The 23,023-nt window shown below is 41.3% G+C and overlaps 2 protein-coding genes and 1 long non-coding RNA gene across 8 annotated transcripts in view; 1 reads left to right on the forward strand and 2 right to left on the reverse strand.

Moving 5' to 3' along the window:
* The window catches only part of CRPPA (CDP-L-ribitol pyrophosphorylase A), a 126,416-nt gene extending 121,624 nt beyond the window's left edge, over nucleotides 1-4,792 (reverse strand). For 2 of the 6 annotated variants that reach the window (XR_005817025.1, XM_040548175.1), the window contains exon 1: nucleotides 4,510-4,788. Coding sequence is in view for 4 of the 6 variants with exons in the window: in XM_040548175.1 (XP_040404109.1) it covers nucleotides 4,510-4,649 (140 nt within the window). In the remaining 2 variants the exon portion in view is untranslated. The other 4 variants (XM_040548174.1, XM_040548173.1, XM_040548176.1 and 1 more) reach the window with 4 other exon arrangements.
* Nucleotides 4,793-4,973: 181 nt separating this feature from the next.
* LOC121065922 lies at nucleotides 4,974-15,821 on the forward strand. Its single transcript, XR_005817392.1, has 4 exons — nucleotides 4,974-5,588; nucleotides 5,681-5,781; nucleotides 10,851-10,919; nucleotides 15,504-15,821. It is a non-coding gene; the product is annotated as an uncharacterized LOC121065922 (long non-coding RNA).
* A 2,246-nt stretch (nucleotides 15,822-18,067) lies between these two features.
* Nucleotides 18,068-22,226, reverse strand: SOSTDC1 (sclerostin domain containing 1). Its single transcript, XM_040549085.1, has 2 exons — nucleotides 21,201-22,226; nucleotides 18,068-19,294 (listed from the first exon to the last, which is right to left on the reverse strand). Exons 1-2 carry the CDS (start codon nucleotides 21,403-21,405, stop codon nucleotides 18,879-18,881), a joined length of 621 nt encoding a protein of 206 aa, XP_040405019.1. The 5' UTR covers nucleotides 21,406-22,226; the 3' UTR covers nucleotides 18,068-18,878.
* Nucleotides 22,227-23,023: the final 797 nt, after the last annotated feature.

Genomic DNA, 23,023 nt, shown 5'->3' on the forward strand with positions numbered 1-23,023 from the left:
ATGAGTCCTGGCACAATCCTACACTTAGCCACAAAACTTAACACTTGTGCATGACTTCAACTCGGAACTAGGGCAAACTAATTGGATTCATCTCAGTTCTTCTTTTGAATATTGAGAATCAGGAATTAAAATAAAGCAAAACTCAAGAAGAGCTATGTAATGCTAACCAAAACCAAGAGCTCTGCACTGCTCTTTGCAGAAGGGCTATAGAGCTGCACAGTTCTCAGAGCAGGCAGTCTACACATTCACTAGTGACTGTGTAAGAAGAGCACTGACATTTCCCATTCCGGAGCCAAATAAAACAGATCATGATGCAACACTGTAGTACACACAGCATCTTCTGAGAACCAGGGAAGTATTGGCCAGCCTACGATAAATCTGTGCGCAGAGGGGCTGGAATGGCTCAAGGCCTCCAGTGGTACAATACACTGAGAAGTGACAGGATGCGGTCACAGCTCCACCCTGTGTCTGGATAAACACATTTATAAACCTAAGTATGGCCTTAAATTCATTCCGGACCGATGTTCTATATTTAGAGCTGGGATTTAGAGATGCAACCTATTCCTATAAGGTACTCTCTCGATTGACTAGGCAGAAGAACAGTTTATGCTTTAAAGCATAAAGTATCCCATCAAAATCAATTTACAAGATCCATGCAACATACTAATTCAGTAATATATTCTACAAATTTCACATGAATGAGAACTGTGGATCACCACAGTTTACATTTTTAATAATATGCTTATGGAAACGTTGCAAATGTTTAATGAAGTAGAAAGACAACATTACACGGTCAATCTGACAGCAAAAATCTTTCTTCCCCTTAATTTGTCAGGCCTTTTTCCTTAGAAAGATTTCATACTAAGATAACAAGCTCAGGACCTGCTGGAAAAAAAAAGTTTAAAAAGTTAGTAAATACCTTTTCTGTTTTATAACTGTAATATAAGAGCAAGAAAAAGTCTGCAGCTTAATAATGCAAGCTTTGAAAAGAATCAGCACAAGGCATGGATGAGAACAGAGTAAGGTACCCTGATGTGCTTTAACAAGTAATAAATACAGAACTCTAGTGCCTCCATAAACCATAGGCTCTAATTCTAAAGTGGAGAATTATGTCTGATCAAATGAAACAAAAGCAACAACTCCAGTCACAATCACTTTACAACCGCCGTGAGAGGACCTCGACATTACAAGAGAAAATAAAAACAACAGTGGAGCAAAAAAGGATTTATGTTTGTTTCCTGAGACTGTCCTTCTGGTCATCACTTACTGAAGTCTAAAAGACCAGCCAGACCAGCTGCCTAGTGGAAAACAGTATTGTTGCATTAAACTTCAAAGAAAAGAACATGCATTTGTATTAGCTGACCTAGAACTCAAAGTAAAGGAGCTCATTAACTCAGCAACAGCCATTACACAGCTTCACAATACAATCTGCAATAGAAATAACCGATGAGTTAACTCTGCAAACAGGAGGCTCAGGTACAAATGTGACTTTCAGGTTTAACCCCCCTATTAGTTTACTCACATGTAAATCAAAACTGAGCCTTAGATCCTCAAAACTAGCTTCTGCTGCTGTTACCCGGATAGTAGCAACCCACTTATACATAACCCACTGAAATCGGCAGTTGTGTTAGCAAAGCAGGCCAGAACCAGGCAGTCACTGCTGAGATGGGTTTAGCAGTTAGCGTAAGATTTGGTCTTTCACCATCACAGAAACTCTTCAGAAGCACAAGAAGAATCATTACATTATTTTTCCTGATTTTACTATTCAAGCACCAAATGAGAAAAAGAACTTTCAAAAAAAATGCAGATACAGAACGCAAACATCGCTTCTTTTGCTCCCTCCCTTTTTTTCTGCCCTATAACAGTTCATAACTTTATAACATTATAACTTTGCTGATATATGAAAAATATGTGAATATGTACGTGTTTTTACAGTACAAATATGGAAGCCTGAGCTTTTAAAACTGAGAAGTTTCACAGGTACATGAAGGAAGTCCTGAGCATCCGATGTACAGATGATATCCATTCTTCCTGAAAGACTAAACTGGCATTCCTTATTAGTCACAAAAAATAACGAAGATACCTTCATGAAGTTAAGACAACTGGATTATTTGCTATCATTATTTTTAGCTCATAAGCAATTTAAAGAGTAAGTAAGTTGGACAAACAGAATTATCATGATAGATACACTTACAAAAATGTAATTGTGTGACCTGGAAAGCATGTATCAGCCAAAGAGGAAAAAATACTTGGCAAATAAACTATAGAAGACAGTTCTGAAGAGGCGATTATTTGGAAGCTTCCCCCAGGTAATGTTTTTTTTGACACCAGGCCACCTGTTTTATGAGACTACATTACAATAAACAAAGCTGTCTGAAACCCTCATGGAAAAATTCTATTCTGCCAGTAAACACGTTAACTCTGCTTTCCTCTTTCATAACATCTCACTGTACTTTCAGTGACTGGTGAAATACGAGCACCACAAGAATATGAGCGGCTTAATTACTATTGTCCCACAATTTTAAATCAACCTTTACCTTAGCCATTTCTCCTCTCTATAGTGTTAGCAAAATTATTCAATGCTGCACACATACAGCTGATTCCTGCCCACCTCAGGAAAGGAACCAGAAATGTTCTACCTTAAATAAACATACACAAGAGAATTAAAATGAAGGAAGAATCCCACTAGTCTACACAAAAGCAAAAAAGAGGAATGCCATTGTAGATCTGCTAGAATTGACACAAAAGCCTCACATAGTTCAACAACAGCAGAAACAAAACCAATGGAAAAGACAAATATCTAAGTTCACTAATACACTTTATTTTTATCCCCAGGGTAGGACCTGACCTTCCTATCAGTGCCATGTAGTGGTAGTAAAAAACAATCCTTCTTCCTTACACTATTTTTTCTCACCTTCTCTTCCTAAGGGCATTGTCTTTGATTATTATTGGCAGGCCAACCTTTTACATTCTGTCATCCTATGCAACAGGATGCAATGCTTATTCATTCATGTCTGCTCTTGTCTTGTCTACCACTTTTTTCTACATCAATATTTAAGGTTCTTTCTCCTTTCAGCAGAACAGTGTAAAAATATTTTCCTGTTTTTAAAAGACACATGAAAATCAGCTACAAATTCTTGATTTGCTCATGTATTTGTCCGTACATTGCTACGTTTTTTCAGATTAAAAAAAAAATTAAAAATAGCTGCAATAGCTGAGATAACCAGAAGTTCAATAGGAGTTGTTACAGGTTAACAAGTCAATGATTTATTAAATTACAGCCGGTAGACAACAGACGTAAGATAGTAGGTAACAAGCTAAGCGCGGAAAATGTCACTTCTGGGTAATAGATGGGTGACAAAGTGCAGCTCCTGTGCTCATGTTCCCAGAGTAAGAAAAAGGTACCTCCTTTGCAGTTTCAGAGTCTGAGGATTTAAGTTGAAAATGAGTCACTCCAGGCGTTAGATTACATCTGTTCACAGCTCCCCATACACATACATACCAGTCAACACTAAATCAGGACAGAGATAGTGGAAAGCTCTGCCTGTGAGAGGACTGGCACTGGTTATCACGCTCCAGTCATTAACTGGACTGGTTATGACACTTCTCAAGCCAGGAGAAAGCACTAGGTTGTTACTCTCACAATGAAGTTTGGATCACGCGTCTGGTTGGCCTGTACAGTTTGAATTCAATCTTTTAATTTTTTGCAGCTTTAGGACATAAATATAATAGCGTTGCTCAAAGAACTGCTATTTTCCCAGAGCTTAGTGGCAGCAAAAAAATGAGGTTTTTAATAAATGTTTTATTTTCCTATGAATATCATTTCCTTCCCAAACCTCACTGTTCTCTTTTCCAGGTCTCCAATACACTGAGCGAGGATATTATTCTCCTTCTCTGTAGATTTCCATGACATTTTGGCAGAAGCTACTGCTGTGACAAGCTCTAGATTGAAGGCTTTGCTTTCTGATGCGCTCAGCTTTGTGACTGGCTGCTGTTGAAAAATTAAATAAAGAAAATAAGCAGTATTTCTTTCACAAAGTAACAAGTGACCTGAGGGAAGCCTCTCTGGGTGGGAATGGAAAAAAAATATTAAAAAAAGAGGCCCAATTTTTGATGTTCTGCAAGTTTCCACGAGTTAAGAACTTCAGGAGATGTTGGCAACGCCGTTTCTTTTCACCACCTTGCTCTCTTCCCCATTTATCCTCCCTGAAACCCTAAAGTTTGATGTTTTTTCCTGAAAGTCACTGCAACCATGCCGGTGCAGCTGACACCCCGCTCCTACCTGAGGTGACACCGGGTACACGGCTTACGTTAACACTTGACAACACTGCATTAACTGTCCCTCACACGCCCAGAACAGCCTTTTTGAGACTTAGAACAGCCCTATAAGATCCCTGGCTGCTCAGACACCCCCTCGCTGGAATCCCTCGCTCCCCTGTCACCACAAAAAGGCCGCGGCGGGGCCGGGGGGAGCGGGGCCGGGGGAGCGTGGCGGCGCGGCCTCGTTACCTCTCCATCGCCCGCACCGCGTAGCTGACGAGCGGCCGCCCCTGCAGGCCGCAGAATTGCTTGGGGGTGGCGCCGCCCAGCCGCTCCCCGCTGCCGCCCGCCGGCAGCACGGCTGACACCGCCGCCGACACCGGCTCCATCGCTGCGGGGCCCGGACACGGCACCGCTCCACGGCACGGCCGGCACCGCGCAGCCGCCCGCCCGCCTGACTTAATTGCCCGCTGCGTCCGCAAACCAAAGAATCCACTGCGCGCGCCCGCCCGCCCCTGTTCCCCTTCCTGCCCCCCCCCCCCCCCCCCGGCAGAGACGCGCGAACCGGGCAGCCCCCGGGGGCGGGGCGCCCCGGCCCTGGGGCAGCGGGAGGCCACTGCGGGCCCTTTAAGCGCCCGGCGCATGCGCAGCCGCGGCAGGGCTGCTCCCGCCTGCGGCGGGCGGGGGGGAGCGGGGCAGGGTCTGGGCGGGGGGCTGTGGAGAGGGGACTTTTCGCCTCTCCCAGGAGGGCCACTGTCAGTGCGTGGAGAGAAAGCCCTCGGGTGTCTCCTAGTCCTGTTAAGAATAAACTGAGTAGAACCAACATGGAGACTTCTCTGAGAAGTCAGTCAGACCCCAAAAGCAGCACAGAAGGAAGTTTATGCCAGTGTTAGGGCGTGAAATGACCATGTGGGAGCACAGAGGCACCGTAGTTAGCAGTTACTCGATGGAATCGAGGTGATCCTCCTGCCAAAAGCAGAACTCACAGACCTTCCGTACTGAAATACTGCACAGTGCGGTGGAGACGCGCACACGTTGCATGCAGGGGGCTGAAATCGCACCAGCTAGTGCCATGCAGTGGGACTGGAGATGGGCTGATGGGAAGGGAAATGGGTGTGTAAAGTAGGGAAAGGACAGAAGCCATGCAGATGGCTGGAGAACTGGAATGGATGAAGAGCCCCTTCATCACTAAAAGTGCTAGCTGGCAGTTGAACTGCCTTCCTGACGAGTTTTGGTCTCGTTGTCTTCAGGACTGCTAATCATATGGGATTTTTTTTTAGAAAACCTGTTGGCTAAGGAACGTGTTCACCTGTTTCTTTTCCTTTTCAGTGAGTCTTACATTTTCCTTTCTTTGAAAGTGTCATTCTCTACAGCTAATTCCTGAGTGATGACATAAGGTTTGTCTGTTGTCTCTTTCCAGGACTTCCAAATTTGCCTTGACTCTTTCCTCTGTGCAGATTGCTGTGCATTCAGTGTCACTTCTTTGTTATCAGATGCCCAAAATGAAATTTTCTTCTTAAGGTAGGCTCCTCCAGCATTTATGCTGATCTTGGATCACATAAGTTATATTATTTTGACTTATTTCCTTGCAGCTGTTCCATACAAGCACATCCATGGCAGGTTGTTCTGCCACATTCACTTTTTCCTTTTTTTCATTAGATCAGATATTCTGAATTTCTGATTCAGGTGTTCATAATTCAATTCATGAAGAGCACAGTCATTAATCTAGTCAAGCCTAGCCCATTTTCCAGACTTTTCTTCATGTTTGCATTATTATAAGCAGCAAAATATGGTCTGTTTTGTTCCTGTGACTCCTCCCACTGTGAGGAGTAAGTAAGGCTTTCCCGAACACACAGAGTCCCTTCAGAAAAACTTCCCTTCTTGACATGATTTTGCACTTCTTCCTCTATTCCAACAGTCTGTTGTACCTTCCCTTGCCCACATAGTGTTTCCCCACTTTGTTTCTTTCATGCATATTAATTACTTCTATGAAGGTTAAAAAGTTAAGAGAAATTCAGGAAAGAGGATCACATGGAAAAAATGGTTCTGTTTTTGTTCTGAAGCCCATTTTTCTTATTATGTTAGGTGGATGAGGCTTGATCTGTCCTGAGGAAACTATATTTGATAATAACTTTGATAGTCACGCACCTCATTGCCATCAAATATGTTGTATATTAAAGAAAAAGATTTGGTGATCCAGCCAAGCAGCACTTTGAAGCTGCTTTTGGATGTAGTTGGGCTTCAGATGCTTCAGAAGTTTTCATGCTTTTCAAAGTCCTTATGAAGTCAAAAGACGTTTGTTTGTACCTCTCTCTGAGGTGTAAAGAAGAGCCTAGAAATGCTAAATGAAATTTTCTATGGCTTTTAAGTACTGAACTACGATATAGTTATAGAGGGGCAGGAAATCTACTCCTGTAGTTCTGTGAATAACTGATTTGCCTGACATTTTACAGGAATTTTGCACAGGGCAAGGGTTTATATGTGCATTTTTAAACATGTATATTTTTAATTTCTTAGGTAGCTTGTTAAGGCTGAAACCCCTCTGCTTCTACTTTTCAAATTTTCACACGATGGAACTAGTCTAGTAGTAACAAGCCACCCTTATTTATCTGCGGTGGCTCAGGAATAGTTATGACAGAGATTCGGGGTCCATTAGGTGTAATGTCTAAAGTGAAGGAGAATGAAATGCTAAATATACTAGTGCATTGGATGATGGTTTGCAAGTTTTGGTCTGAAAGGTACCTCAGATCAGTTTGTGATCAGATATCTCTGCTCTAGTCTTGAGCTGGCAGCACCTATCAGTTCTTCAGGAAGCCCTTCAGTGTAGATTCCCGTGGTCTTGGTTACTGCTATTTCACCTTTAATTTTCTGTTCTCGTAGGCAGTGACTAAGAAGGAAGAGTTCATTTAAAATTCTTATCAATTCATGCTGTATCTTAGCACAAGTTAAGAAAATTAGGATTTTAGTTTTTACATCTTTTTAATATTCGTTTGATAGTAACATGCTATGGAACACAAAGGCATTTTGTGATTACATAATTTGCTTCTGTTCCATTCCATTTTACATTTTTGTTGAATTATTCTGATCATTTGGTTACTGTGTCCAATGCAGGCTCATATATAAGTATTTGAAGTGGGATAAAAAGTAAATTCACGGATACTGAGAGAACAATTTTACGTGTCTTCTATTGGATAAAGAGGAATGAAGGCAACATTTTTGCCTCAAAGCAAGTAAAGAGCAAGTTAATCCATCATTTCTGTGCAGGGGTATAACATCTGAAAACACAGTGGTAGTTTGCAATTATGCAGTAAATATGCCAATCATATACTTAAAAATAAAAGGTTTTTTTCCCCCCTTTTCACTGAAGAAAGAAGAAGCAATCAAATTACAGAAGTCAAGTTCACTTGAAAACATAAATGTTGGGGAATTAATTAAGTTCAGTTACTGAAGTGATAGAAATGATTTAGGGGGAAACTTTTCACTCAGAGGGTGGTGAGGCACTGGAACAGGTTGCCCAGAGAGGTTGTGAATGCCCCGTCCCTGGAGGTGTTCGAGACCAAGTAAGATGAGGCCCTGGGCAACCTGATCTAGTGGGTAGCATCCCTTCCTATGGCAGGGGCATTGGAAGTAGATCATCTTTGAGGTCCCTTTTAAGCCAGGCCATTCTATGATTCTATGATTCATACTGAGAGGTTTTTTTTGTAAGAAATCAGTAAAGGAGTTCAAGTTCTTAAATAAAAATTGCAATTGAGTCCTCTGTAGATGTGGTATAAATTAACTGAGAAATCATCTCTCTCTTTTTCACAGTCATTTCTAAGCTCTTGAAGTATTTTAACGCAGGCAAGCTAAGATGAACTCACTTTCAGTTGCACCAAGGTTTGCTATTCTATGTTTCAAGGGAAGGGCATGCAGTCAAGGAATGATTGGCAGATTAAAGTGAATTGTAAAAGCAAAATTATTAAAAAAATACAAAATCATAAAACTACTATGGAAGTGCAATATTTATAAAAGACATCATAAAACTAAAAATACTTAAAGTCTGAGACCCATTCTTGCAGCTAATGTGATATCTGCAGCATTCTGAGCAGTGAGTGATGCAAGATTTTAGCCAGAACTTTGTGTTTGCCCAATTGTATTTCACTGATTTTATCCAGATATATAACAGTTATTACCTTAGTGGTGGCGTGCCATAAAATACAAATTCAGAACTGTAAGCAAGTGGAACATCAGTTCTCTCTGGAGAGCTCTTCTGTTCAAATAAGATAGCAGTCTTAGCTTTCTTTTAGTTACCAGTAACTGTCTGGGACTGTTTACACTGTTGACAAAGAAAAACACATGTTCTTTGCATATCTGAAGAGATTAGAGAAAGATTAGAAAGAAGTGACAGTGTGTCTGGTTTTATCATGCATGTCTATTGCTATCTGTAGCACTTTACACTAGATCTTAAAGGGTTGTGGCTTCATCATCATTTCTACATCTGTATATGAAAAAAAAGGAAAGTATAGAGTCTGGACAGTCGTTTTGTTTTCAGATATTTTATTTCAGTTCTGATAGATCACTAGAAAAAATAAAAAAACAAGGTAAAAGTTGTCTTTTATTCTCTTCACAATTTTTTGATTGTTGCAGTCAACCTTCCAGGTAGTACTTTTGGATTGACTTGCTCCTTCACTGTTTTAGTTTTCATTTCACAGCAGCTGTCTGAGTACTTGCTCTGTGGTGACAGTGGTTCCCAAGTCTGTATAATGTCATATGGGAACATACGGCTTCGGGCAGTACAATAGACAGTCAAATGTTGAAAAAGACGAAACTATTTTCCCTACAAATCATAATTAACAGCTTTGGGGAAATCTTACCTTATTCTTATTAGCATATTCCTACATATGTATTTTTATAAATATGATTGCCAAATATGATTTTAAAGGGTTATTTCTTGCTTTGAGATTCTTTGATGAAGGAAACTATAGATAGACAGAATATTTACATTAACTGTAGTTCTTTTGGTTTGCTCCTATTGCTATGTGGAATTGAGATCAAATCATCTATTCAGCAAGGGAGTTATGCACGTGCATTACTTAGACGATGCAAATAGTTGACTATCAAATATCAAAGCGTGCTTACAGGCCTAATATGTAGTGTACATAGAATCACCTATAGGCCAGATCCCTAACAGGAGTTATAAGTGCTATTGCTTTCATATCCCAGTCTGCAAAGTATTTTTGATACGTGCTTTTGATTTTTGACAAAATGGTGTAACAAGCTCTAAATTTTAGTTGATGAGGTGGAAGTGCTCCATGATTTTTTAGTTTATTAATCGTTGAAGCATAAATAGAAAATATGAATGTTATAAATGTTATAAATGTAAAGAAAATGTGATCTCTGCACACAACAGAGTGTTTCCATACTTGCATTTCATTGTAGGAGACTGTTGAAAAGCATATATCGAGTTCCACCTTTGTATTACTTGTGCTAGAGAAAAAAAAATGGCATAAATTTTATTTGATGTTAGACACATTTTAAAGCTTCAGCATAAAATTTTATATTTTCACCAGAGTGTTTATCCCTTCTCTACTCAGTAATCCTTTAGGCTATTTCTTTGGGATATGGCAAGTCAGTTCAAGAGCTAATAAGTACTTTGTGTATGCAAAGTAAAAAAATTTAAACAGAAGCGAATTACCCCGTAGTATCTAATCCAATAATTCATGAGAGTGAGAGTCTCTGACTGCAACAGTTTTTGTGAAATTCAGAACAATTAAAGGACTTCAAGAAAGTCTACTGCTTTGGGGAGTGCTGTGGCAAGCAGATGATGAGGTGGAAGCCTCATAATTTTTCATTAGAAATGTTTGCTCCAGGAGCATCTCCATGGCTTCCAGGTACTTTGGTCAGATGTCAAGTAATACCAAGGTTGGGGAGGCCTATCTGCTCAGCTTCAAAGTTAGCATTTCTTGTAATAATTTATAGGAATTACGTATTAGGGCATTAGACTGTCTGAGTGCATTGTATGGTGACCCTAAAAAAGGTGAAGATGTGGAAGTTGAGGGACAGAAATCCCTCAGATTGTTTTCCACTGTCACTTTGATTCAAGAACAGGCACAAGTTATTAGGACAGTGCCTTATCATCTCACTAAAACCAGTCGTGTTTTCTTTGTTTTTGTTTTTTTTTGACAGTCTTTCTTTCAGTCATGAGTAGAGAAACAGTTACCTCTGAGCAAAGACAAATGGCAGTTTCCTTTTCCCAAATCAATTCACAGCAGAGAGAGTCTATGTAGCTGGTTAAATACGTGGCATTAAGCCACAAATGCCAGTGATCAGGGATGATGTAGAGGAACATTAGAGAGCTGGGATTTTCATTGCTCTAAGTCTTTGTTTGAATTTCGGTGTGTCACGCTGTGTTTTATTGCTTTACAGTGTTCTATGTTATCTCCATGGAGTGTTTGGTCCTAGCTATACTGTCAGGGACTGAAATTCCAGCAGGAAAGACAAGATACTACATAACACAAAAAACGGACTGCCCTGATAGTGGGTTTGTATTGTACACGTTAGGCAAAGCAGTCATGTGGAGCTTTTTCATTTTTCTCCTTTTGACTTTTTAGGGTTATGTTCCAACCTCTTTGGCATGTTTTAAGGGAAGTGCCTTAAATTACAGCCTGCCTTGTGGAAAGGTGAGTGAATCTTTTTTCTCTTTGTAAACAGTTATTTTATAGCAAGCAAAAACTGCAGGATGGTAGTCCCTAAAAACTGAAAAATGCAGCATTAACAGTAGTCCTGTCCTAATCCTTTTCCTCATCCTTTGCTGGCTTGTCCAGTTCTAGCACGAAAATGGCAGATTGGAAAGGGGCAACCCTTAGATCCTTGCCATTTTTTTAAAAAGATCACGGTGTCAGAATTTTCCTAGCTGCAGCAATGTGGCTATCTGTCATCCAGCAGTTACATAGGCTGAACCTGTTTAACATACACCGCTGAGCAACCATCAAAGGTTAACCATTTTCCAGCATGCTAATCTAGCTGGATGCAAACCAGTTACTTAATGAAGAATGCTATGTATACTGTCAGCTTTTCTGAGTAATCCAGTCCTACTCATTTTACTTTTAAAAATTCTTCTTGACAGTTACCTGTACCTGTACAATTGTTTCCACATGCATTCACTTCTCTTCAGCAATGAAAACTTAAGGAAATGGACTAAGTCACTGCAGAATGGTTGCTTAGATCACAGAATCACAGAATGGTTGAGGTTGGAAGGGACCTCCTGAGGTCACCTTGTCCAAGCCCCTGCTCAAGCAGGGCCACCCACAGCAGGCTGCCCAGGACCACGTCCAGGTGGCTTTTGAATATCCCAAAGAGGGAAACTCCACAACCTCTCAGGGCAGCTTGTGCCAGTGCTTAGTGTTGTGGTTTAACCCAGCAGGCAGCTGTGTACCACACAGCCACTCACTCCTCCCCAGTGAGAGGGGGAAGTGGATTGAAAAGGATGAAAGTGCAAGAACAAGATAAAGACAGTTTTATAAGAAAGGGGGGAAAAAATAAAAATCCAAAAATCCAGAACACAGCATCATACCAGCTACTATGAAGAAAGTTATTCCAGCCAATTGATTCCAGTCAATCTCACAATAAAGAAGCACTTCCTGATACTCAGAGAAAACCTCCTGTGTTTCAGTTTGTGCCCATTGCCTCTTGTTCTGGCACTGGGCACCACTGAAATGAGCCTGGCTCTTTGCACCCTTCCTTCAGGTATATCTACACATTAATAGGATGGCCACTGAGCCAAAAAGATAGAAAAGGTGGTCCTAATTAATCCTTTTTTTTTTTCCTTTATCAGAGTGGAATTGTGGAATAGGTAACCTAACTACTGGAAAGAGTAGTTTGGTCATTGAGACTACATGAGAAAGAGAACTTAGATTTTTACTACAGCTAGAAATTTCAAAGTAGAGGGCAGTAGCAGGAAGATTTGTAAGGGGCTCCAGTATTTGAATAAAGAGTACCACAGTGTACTACGTTCATAAGTTAAGATTCAGACAGCACCTTGAGTGGTCTGTCTGATGAAGACTTCTATATAAAAGTATACAGAAAAGTATTTAATTAAGGAAATAAAAAATGAAACCCTATATTAATATTTACTCAATGCTTGTTAAAGGATGTTGCAAACATTTTCCTTTTGCAGAAGTTTCAAGATTCATAACTGATTACAAAAAGCTCAAGAGCAAGTAAGGGGACATTAGTTTCAGAACACCTAAAAGAGGTTTAAGGGGTAACTCACTACCTTTAATCTTAGAATCACAGAATGTCTTGGGCTGGAAAGGACCTTAAAGATCATCTAATTCCACTCCCCTGCTGCCATGGGCAGGGACAGTCTTATTGATAAAATCAGATTCCTGTAACAGTATCATGGTAACGCCGAGAGAGAATGCTTTTACTGGTAGACTTTATCTATGTTGTGAACAGGATTTTGATCAAAATTCCTCAGCAAGGAGTTCAGTTGTGTGGCAGACTGATAACTTTCTAAGAAGTATAAAGTAGGTAATTGAGGCAGTATTGTTCTTTCAGAAAGAGGAGGCTGTAGTCACACTCCAGAAGGTATGACCAATGCAGTGAGATGTCTTTCCTTTGCATGGTAGGAGAAGACACAGGGACAGTCATGTGAATTTAGGCTTGGCAGTCTGTTAAATCCCAACGGTAGCTTGTGCATTGGCTAATGTTGAGCTTGGCAATCTGCAGACAAAAGTCTTTTGTAGTCTTCTGAAAAGTTGCAATGAGCAGAAGAAAAGGAAGGACATGCAACACATATTGTCCTCCACATAATTTTGTTCCATCTTTGAACCATTTTCTCTCCTTTCACCTCTTCTAAACACACCCAGATTCAGACATTTCAGTATCTGAAAACAAAAGTTGCAGTGCAGGGGCACAACCTGTTCCATACAATCTGCCCTGGCTACCGTCCTAAAAACTGCAATAAAGATGTACAAAAGCAAAGGCTTCAGCAGGCCAATTTTTTTGCAGCTTTACATTTTAGAAACAGTCAGACCTCTGTTCTTCATCCCAGCTTAATGGCCATAGGGAGTCTAAAAGAGCTTTCTTCAACCCATCCCAAAAATAAATGAATAAGTAAATAAGTAAATAAATAAAGTAATAATCTAACAAGCAACAGATGTTTAAACTTGCTTCAGCTGCAATTAAAACAGTCTTTGTGCTACAGAGTCTGTTTTAAAGCTCTACATAGCCCCACCACTTCTCAGTGCCCGTTCATGTGGTAGGGCTAGACTTGTACTTCCATTTCTCCTTAGGCCCTCCCTCAACTCTCCGCTATTTTATATAAAAGAACTGTAATGAATGTGCCTGGTTGGCTCTTCCTTAGCCCACTAAAGCATCACATTTCACAGGCTGGATTATGCTTTTACTATGTTTCTTTTCCTTACTAAGTAACTTCTCACCAAGGCTAACAAAACAAATCAAATGTGGAACTCCTAGGTCAAGTCGTAGCATGACTATTCCTCTGAGTAGTCAAAATTAAAAAATAATGCATCCAGTCATTCCAAAAAGAGATTTAAAATATTTCTATATCAAAATACAAGTGTGCTGTGACAAATGTAGTTCAAAACAGCTATGGATTTAAACGAGACATTAGTACATTATTATACAACTCCTAAAACAGAGCAGGGGACAAGAAATAAAATACTCAACAAAACATTTTTAAGTGATTTATTGTTTTTTTACTTAATATTAAGTAGATGGTAACAAATACCACTTTTCAACAAGTGTCATCTTTGAGGTTTAGTAAACAGAACCATATTATTTTTACAGTATATTCTGATTTAGGCCTTTTTTCCAGAGATCTGATTTTTTTGTTTGTTTTCCTTTATGTTCATGAAGTACCCTATTCCACAACTAGCCATAGTAAAGCCCTGGTTTCCATTTATATTAAGAGGTCCTCTGTATTTCTTTGTTTTTCTGCAGAGGCATTAAGACAGCCTGAATCCCAGCTAAGTAATGTAACGTTACCTCGTTCACTGTAATATGTCGTCAAACCTAAGTGAGTTAGGAAAAAACAACCCCCAAAATGGAGTTACAATCCAATGTTTGTAAATATTTTTTCACTGATGAGTAGACACTAGTTATTGTTATGGCATCTAGTTTGAGTAGCATTAACAATGAAGAGTGTTTACGTGTCACTGGAGTACTGAGGAAGGTGGGTGTTTGAATATTAACTGGGTGGTAGGCAAGTTACTTGTAAATCACATTTTTCTGGTGTTTCAGTCCACATAACTCATTTGACAAGTGAGCTGAAAGTCTGGGTGCCTTTCAGAAAGATGCATGGACAGGCTTTCTGTTGGGCTGGGGGAAGCGTTCAGGCAAAATTAACAAAACCAGTGACAGAATGTCTGCTTAACTCATAAATCTCTAGAGAAATTTCAGTTTTAGCCCAGAGATATGTTTATATGTATGTCAATGAAGTTAAAATCAAAGCCCCTTGCCTGGCCTAAGGGAAAGGAAACGCATCATGAGAATAGGATACCTTCCAACACTAAGGATTCCTTATAATTTTCCACTGAACACCTCCAGGTTAATACTGTAGCAACAAGACTCCCACAGTGGAATGTGTTGAACAGCCCTTTCTTGATTAATGCTAGACTTCTCCAGGAAGGATATAAAGGTCAAGGTTAGGAGGACTGCAGTGATTTACTAGCAGAAATCTGTTGGGTGTTTTGAAGGATGTTATTCAAATGTCTGCTTTATGTCCAAATGACTGAACTTGGATCGGGCATTTTCGATTCCAAGGCTGCTAGAAAGGAGGGAGCAACAGATTTGTTACTGTTGCTAAAAAAAACTGAATAAATAAACTTCTCAAAGGGCCTTTCTTGTCTAGACTGCTAGTGTCAGGCCCTTCTGACTTCCGCAATTGATAAAGCCTTAATGACTCGTGCTATCTAGTACTGACTGCCTCCATGCAGTGTGCCTCTGAATGCTACCATGCTATCAAAACAATCAGCATCTGGCCAAGTTTCTATCTAGTGGTGTCTAAGGAAAATTGACTTCCATTCATTATGAAACAGTTTACCCTTTAGCTGGGGGCAGTTTTCATCAACTGGAAAGTAATGAAATAATGATGGCAAATTAACAAATTATTTCTAATTTATTCACTTGTAGTTTTCTGAAGCAAGTGCAACAACTTACAAAATTATTAGGTTCTTTCTAAGATGTTTAACTTTAAATATACAAAAAATCTGCTTCTTTTCTCAAAGCTTGAGTTGCAGAAAAGTGACATTTTGTGCAAGTGGAGATTATCTTCCTTCGTTTTGACTGATTGTCCAGCTACCAAGAAGGGTGACACAGGTATTTATTTCCTTGTTGAAAATGAGGCAATGAAATTGAGCTCAATCTACGACTATAAGGAAATGCTTTTTTAAGAATCCCCTGGACTTAGTGTCTGTTTATAAGATAGGATATTACTGAGAAAGTCTCTATACTCTTATTGTAATAAATCTAGACTATTTGGTGATCTAATCTCTGTAAAAACTACTTATCAGCCTCTACGTTGTACTTTTTCAGAATATTCACATGCTTATTGCAGCTATTTGACTTAATATTTCAGGTGAAAACTAAGAAAATTATAGCATGTATGTCTTCCCTTGTTAACACTGAAACAAGCATTAGAAGATGTACCATATGTTAAATTATTTCAGTTTAAACAGTACTATTTTTTTCATTAAAGCTTTGTCAGTATCCTTTGCTGTAGATACAAGAACGATGGCCCATATTCTACCCACAACAACTTTACGTTTGGGGACTCTCCATATAGAAAAAGCTAGCTGGATGTACTTGTATAATGCCTTTTGTCTGGATCCTTGGACAGACCCCTGTGAGTCTTGCAAGTAACAGGGTGAAATAGAAAGCAGGTTGTATAGGCCAGGTGGAAGCATTCAGAGCTAGGAGATGAATGACAAGATACCTTAAGAAAATTCATCAGGATGAGCCTCTTTCTGACACTACTTTCCTGCCGATCTCTCGTGCAAAAATCTGAAGTCCTGCCCAAAGACGAGACCCTAGGTACCTCAGGTGGCACTTCAAAGTTAAGTCACTGCTGATGGATAAAGCTTCTACTGGCTTCTCTTGTTTATTCAAATATACCAGTCTTGAGATGGGCCCTATGGTCTTTCTGTTGCATCTTCAGCAAATTTCCATGAAGTCATCTTAATGGAAGTGTGTCAGTTTATTCCCCTTCAGGTGTTCCTGTGTGCAAAGACAAACTAGGAAAGAGTTACTATCGCTATTGCTAAGTGCAATCTCTTATTAAATATGCACGTTGTTCCTACGGTCAAACTTCACTGACTATAGAAGGGTCATGAGCAAGATGTGTGCCTGTTTTCACTATTCTTCTAGCACTCAAACACAAAACAGGCAGGGCAACCTTACTGATGCAGTGACCATTGTCTTTTAAAAGAATTATGGTAAATTTTTGGTCTATTATCTCAGTCTCTTTTGCTTTATCATCTTGAAGAATTAGCCAGAGGATTTAAAAATTGATGTAATTTTTGGTATTTGGGAATAGTCCTTCCCTTGTAAAAGAGATTGAATGAGACTATAATGTGTGTTCAAATCAAAAACTTTGAACTCTGTAGGTCTGCTGGCTTGATTTGCAATGTCACATCACCTCTCTCCCTGCTAATTCTTTTATTCATCTTCTATCATCTTAGGCTTAAAAAGAAGAATCCTTTAAGATCAGAGATTTTATTTATAAATGGTCTCTGATCTCATCGCTCTTATAGTCTCACGATCATAGACAAAACTTGAAGCAACTAGGTCATTGATGCATTTTTTTAATCATACCACCCTGTATATACCTTTAAATGAAAAAAAGTTTGTATCTTTGCACAAGTAGCAGATTTTTAAGAGAATTCTTTAAAGTAGCTTTGAGGAAAAGTCATTAAATTTTGTCGTTAAAAGTCAGGATCCAATAAGTCAAGCAGCAGCAATGATTTTCAAACAGTTTCTATTTACAACCAAGGAAGATCTGAGCTAAGAACTTCGTGATGAATCCTTTGAAATTAAAATGCAAGATTGAATGAGAAAACAATGAGAAGGTTAAAGGGAGCTCATGTGACACCTTATTATTAGGCAAGACTTTTCATTACTCTCTGTTGTCGTCTTATCTTTGGGTGCAAACAGGGTGTAAAAGTTAATCATTTATTGAACAGCAGTGTCCTGTGATGAAATCTTGCCCGTATTACCTCAATATAGTTTGAAAGATTAAGACCAGATGATTCACGGACTATGTGTTGAAAAGTAGGTTGTTTTCTATATATTTCCTGACATGTCCTGTAATGATCTGTGGACAATGTGCAAGACTGTATTGGCTGCATGGGAAAGATTTTTTTCTGACTGTTATTTTTACCATTTGTCTTTGACTTGATCATCATCCTTAGTGTAAAAAAATGTGGTGTTTTACTAGCTTGTAAAACTTCCCAAATACACATTTCTTCTGCAGTGTACAACTTGAGAATTGTTAAATATGAACCTAGTTTGGACTCTTAATAAGCACCATCTGTTCAGTCGTGAATGATTTTTACATCCAAAAAGAATCTACAGAAATATTATTTTTATATTAAATGTCATGAATAGATTTTTTTCTGAGCAGATGTTCTCCCACTTTTTAAGAGTAAATGTTGTGACTGATTAAAATGTGTATATTTTCATACATACAGCCAGACAATACAGTTTCTTAGCAGTATTTATTTTTGTACAAAAAAAAAAAAAAGAAACCAATGAATTTGAAAGGAAGTCATATCTGTTTTGATTGCACACTTTTAAACAAAAATAATACAGAGTGGAGAATGAAAAAAAAAACAACAATTTTTAATTTGCTACTTCAAAATAAATCTAAGTCTATGAATGTTCAAAATGAAAATATATAAACCAAGAATGCTAAAACGTCTATTTTACATTATCTACAAAATGTATGTTCTAATCCAGCCACAAATCATAGGAAAATACTTTGATACATGAGAAAAGCTATAAACATAGGAACATTTTGGAAGGAAATAACACACATAAAAGCTCATTAAATAATTACAACAACAAATAAATAGTTTGTTCAGCTTTACTTTTTGATTGCTGCCATGCATATTTTAATTTTTGGTATACTGAGATAAAAGAAAGATGAGCATGCAAGGCATTTTTTTTAGAATGAATCTGAAAGCAGATACTAGGTGTTGTATTTTAAGCTGTTGTCAGAAGTTCATAAAACATGATAGAGAAGGCAACAGACGTGATAATTAACTGTTCTCACGAAAACACACAACAAAGCATCTTTTTACAAAATAGACTTCAGTGAATATGTGTGGCAACTTTTCTATGCCTCCATGGCGGGAGAAAATGTCAAAGTTTAAAGTGTGGGTTTGGAAGGCTTGTATTATTCCCCATCTTGAGCACTTGGAAAATCACCCAAATCGTCCATATGCTGAGAATGCCCCTTTTGGTTTTGGTCAAAGCAATAAGCGTGCAGCGTCAGCTGAGAGCACAGCAATGGCAGACTTGTCTTTAAGCAGTCAGAACTGTAAAGCAAATGGTTACAGGTGAGCTCAGTTTTGGCAGGAGGAGGAGGAGATGAGAAAGGAGAGAATGTCTGACTTCTAACTTGTACTGTGTTTGCTGGATTTACTGGCTCTTTTTCTCTCTTTGTGATGCTGGATGGGCTTTGCTTGAGAGGTTCCCTCAAAGTTGTGGCTGGACTCATTGTGCTGCCTGGTGTAGCGCTTGCACTTGCAGGCCGTGACCACAGTTATTTTGTAGGTTCTTATACTTCCATCCTGGCACTGCAGCTGGATCCTCTGGGTGCGAGTTTTGTCGTTGACGCATCTCCACTCCTGCGAGCTCCGCCTGCTCCAGTACTTGGTTCCGTACCCTCCTCCAATCCAGTTAGGGAGCAGCGGCAAAGGGAGGCATTCACCAGCACACACCAGCTCCTTCAGGGGGTTGATGCTGGTGCACTGGCCGTCTGAAATGTATTTGGTGGATCTCAGCTCCCGGCAGCCAACTTGAACCCGATCTGCAGAGTGCACAGAATGACAGACACTGAGATTCGGAATGCAAACATCTCCTTAACCAGACATTTTCACATTAACAATCTGCATTGTGCAGGAGTTAAAGGAGGCTGTAATCTTTACGTGACATCTTTTTACTGTTGTGTCCCCCAACACAAGGGCCTCAAGCACTGATGGTATCTCTGGGTACAGCATAAAGGAATCATAAGGATACGCACTTCGGCAGTTGTGCGAGAAGAGGCACTTTTATTCTCTGTCCTTCTTCACAGGGACATACCTTTCAGAAGAGACAAAATGCCCCAAGGGAAGAAATGTTTCCTGCTTGTTCTCGGTCTAGGGAACTTGCTCTGTGATGTTTACAACAATTATGTTGGATCATTAGCAAGGGGGAAAACAGTGCTTTGGAAACTGTTTATATGCCTTTGAATTAATTTTAAATAGTATGTTTCTTGTCCTTCCACGGTTACAGCAGACTGAGTCGTCCATGAGCACTGATGCTCTGAACACAGACACTGTGGAAGTGATAACAGCTCAAGTTGCCAGGGAATGGTGTTCTGCATACAGTTTGAATGACTAGCAGTAGCAATTTCTGAGTGGCTGTTCTGCCTTCAGAGCAGAAGGCATCTGTCTGGTTGTAGTAATCTCTACGCTATGTGTAACATAGAGGATCCTGCAAATTCTCTCGGGCAACTGACATAGAATGAAAATGCAGAGCTTCTAATACAGGCATGTTTGTACCCGTCTGTATGTGCAGCTCTGCACCCTGCAATAAACACAACTGTTTATTTCAGTAATTACACTTTGAAATAAACGCCCACAGCGTGCTTAATTTTAATAAGCAGTCTTTACTGGCTATGCTCTCCCTCTTTCTGCAGGACAATTACGACGCAGATTCTACACACAATGCAATTAACTAACGCCTTTAAAATATAAGTAATTACCAGAAACATTTCAGAGTGAATCATGAGAGGCTTTGAAGGTCCATCTACATATCACAGCTGCGGGCTGCTTCTGTTGACTTTTGGGAAGCCAGTTGGGAAAGGGGACATGGCCACTCGCCTGTCCCCTGCGCCTCAGGGTGGGCAGATCTGCGGGGCGACCTGAGGGGCTGATCCCGCCTGACTTGCGGATGAAATTCAAGTTTCCCTTCCTGCAGCTGCGCTCAGGAATGTACCTGGGAGCAGCCGGTGGCGGATCCGAGTTTGTCTCCCCGGTTTTTACGTCTTTCCTGGCTCAGCTTTTCTCCAGTGACAGCTCGGTGACAGGGAATAGCTGCTGGCTGCCCCGGCCACCTGGCCGTGAGGGGACGCGTGGGGGCCCTTCCCTCGGCACCTGGCGTGGCTCCGCGCTGTGGGGGCCGCTTCGTGCCCTCCCTTTCCAGGGCCGACTCTATTTTTATCGTCTCGCTGTGGGTGGGTCGGGTGTCTGTTTGGATTTCTTTCATTTTAGGGAGGCGATCAGGGAAGGAGCAGATAAAGTCAGCGGGAGGTTCCCAGCTCCCCGCGCATCTGACACACGTACACAAAACCCAGGAGGAAACTACGGGAGGCAAGTCAGAGCAGGGCTCCCAGGTAAATGCCGAGCTCATTTGTTTACTCCCGCTGGAGGTGTAAAGCAGGTAGGCGCTCCAGCAGGAAGCAAAACCAAAGAGCGGGAAGAGAAATGGGAGGTTTGGCCGTCCTGCGCCTGAGAGCAGCCCCGACAGCCCCCACAGCCCGCTGAGGGAGGGCGAGCCGGGCCGGGGGGCGCTTCCCATCCCCTCCCTCCCCCGGGACAGCCGGGGGAAGGAGGAGAGCCGGCAGCGTCCCCCCGGCATCGTCCTTCACCCCCGGCACCTCTCCCCCCCGCAGCACCCCGCAGGAGAGGGGTCGGCGGGTGGACGGACGGACGGACGGACGGACGGATACTCACTGCCGCGCTCGGGCGCCGTGCCCGCGTAGTGCCGGCCGCCGTTCCGGGCCTGGTTCAGCGTGCTGTTGCTGCCGGGGCTCGCCGGAGCGGGTTTGACGACGTGCGAGTAAAGGATCTCGGTGGCATCGTTCTTGAAAGCCGAGAAGCTTTTGGCGAAGATGCAAGCGAGGAGCAAGGCGGAGAAGTGAACGGCAGGGAGCAGCATGGCTGGGGCGGTCTCCGAGGGAGCCCGGTGAAAGGTTTCTCTGCTGCTGCTTCTCGGGAACTCTGCAGTCGCTCTTGGACGTTTCCCTTATATATTCAGAGAGGCTTGGCATCCGTTCAGGTGTAAGGTTGTGGAGAGCTTCAGAATGAAAAGCCACAAAAGGGGCGGGATCCCTACAGCAGCCTGCGAAGACCTCTTCCCAATGGGAGCGGGCAGCGAGCAGAGGAGGGGCTGGATGCTGGGTGCTGGGTCCTGGGTGCTGGGTGCTGGGAGCCCTCCTCGGGCTCTGAGGGCATCCCAAAGCCCGGGAACCACGACGGGCACTTTGGCCTCATGTCCCTGGCACTAAGGGACAGAAGGAGCCTCTGTGGCTCCTGCCATGCGAAGTCCCTTCCCCTCCTTGCCAGGGCGCCCCTCAGAAAAACTTGCCCGTTCCGTGAGGATGCAGAAGTTTGCGGATCTTGCAGGAAACCCCTAGTAACACAAAGGCTGCCTGCTATATGCCAAGATGGCTTAAAAAAAATTATAGTGAATAATTTAAAGTTGCCTCTAGATGTTTTAAATTATGCAGCTTTGATCAACTGTGTGGAACACTGCTGGAGAAACTGCTTGTTTTAGGGGAATATTCTCTCCCTGGTGTCCTGTCCCTGTCTCCTACAAGTATGTATTTCTGGATCACCATGCATAAAAGCATCTCCTCTAGGCTCCTTAGCACAAAATGTCCATATTCATAGCCTCTCACTATGCTCATTCACCAAACTCGTCTTTTTTAGTTTTGCACATTGCCTAGAGCATTTTTGTATTTTAAATGTATTATTTCATGTAATAAAGAAAACAAAGAGGGAAGAATAGTCCTTATTTTGGCATGTGCTTTTATTGTGTCACACACTTACTTGATTTTCCATAAAATTACATGGCCCAAATCCAAACACTAGTGTAAATTGAGATGCTGTCAGTAGGCCAATGCTTGTTTGCATCAGCGGTGAACGCTCTGTAGATTTCCATTATAAATAAAACAACTGTGATCAACACTGAAAGCTATAGTGTTCCGATTAAAAGGAAACATTTTCCCTGGGAGAAAGTACAGCCACGCAGGAGGTGACATCATGTAAAGATTAGCCTCTAGTCCCACAGCCTTTGTAACTGAGTTGATATCTATAGAGTCATGCTGGATTTTATTTGCTGTAATGAAAGCAAAGCTGGAATACAGATCAGTTACCTCTGCTGACAAGGTCAAAACCCCAGAAATTGAGAGAAGGCAGGGTTGTTTCATCCTAGTCACAAGCAGACATTCGTCTGTATCAGCACCGTTTCCCTCCTGTGCCGCTGAGCAAGTTACCGTGGGCTTCAGCCGGAGGAAGGACAGATCCGCAGCCAGTACCGAACTGATAGCCTCTGCTTAAAAGACACAGGAAAAACAGGAGTGGTGCAAGGTGAAGTGAGTTTTTCTGGTGGAGCTGTGTGTGGGGAAGTGAGTTGATTGCCTGCATCTATTATGAGTAGCCCAACCCAGTTCTGGAATAACAAGAATGTTGCAAGGCAGAGTGAGATCTTTCAGCGGGGCAGTGCACGGAGGAGTGGGATCAGCGCTAACCCCTGACAAAGCTCTGAGCTTCAC

This window comes from Cygnus olor, chromosome 2, assembly GCF_009769625.2.
Source record: "Cygnus olor isolate bCygOlo1 chromosome 2, bCygOlo1.pri.v2, whole genome shotgun sequence".
Classification (NCBI taxonomy): Eukaryota; Metazoa; Chordata; class Aves; order Anseriformes; family Anatidae; genus Cygnus; species Cygnus olor.

Excerpts from the sequence above, each read along its gene's own strand:
- SOSTDC1 (XM_040549085.1), bottom strand. The coding sequence starts at position 21,405 with ATGCTGCTCCCTGCCGTTCACTTCTCCGCCTTGCTCCTCGCTTGCATC. Across the intron at positions 19,295-21,200 it reads CACGGCGCCCGAGCGCGGCA|ATCGGGTTCAAGTTGGCTGC; the intron begins GTGAGTATCCGT and ends TGCACTCTGCAG.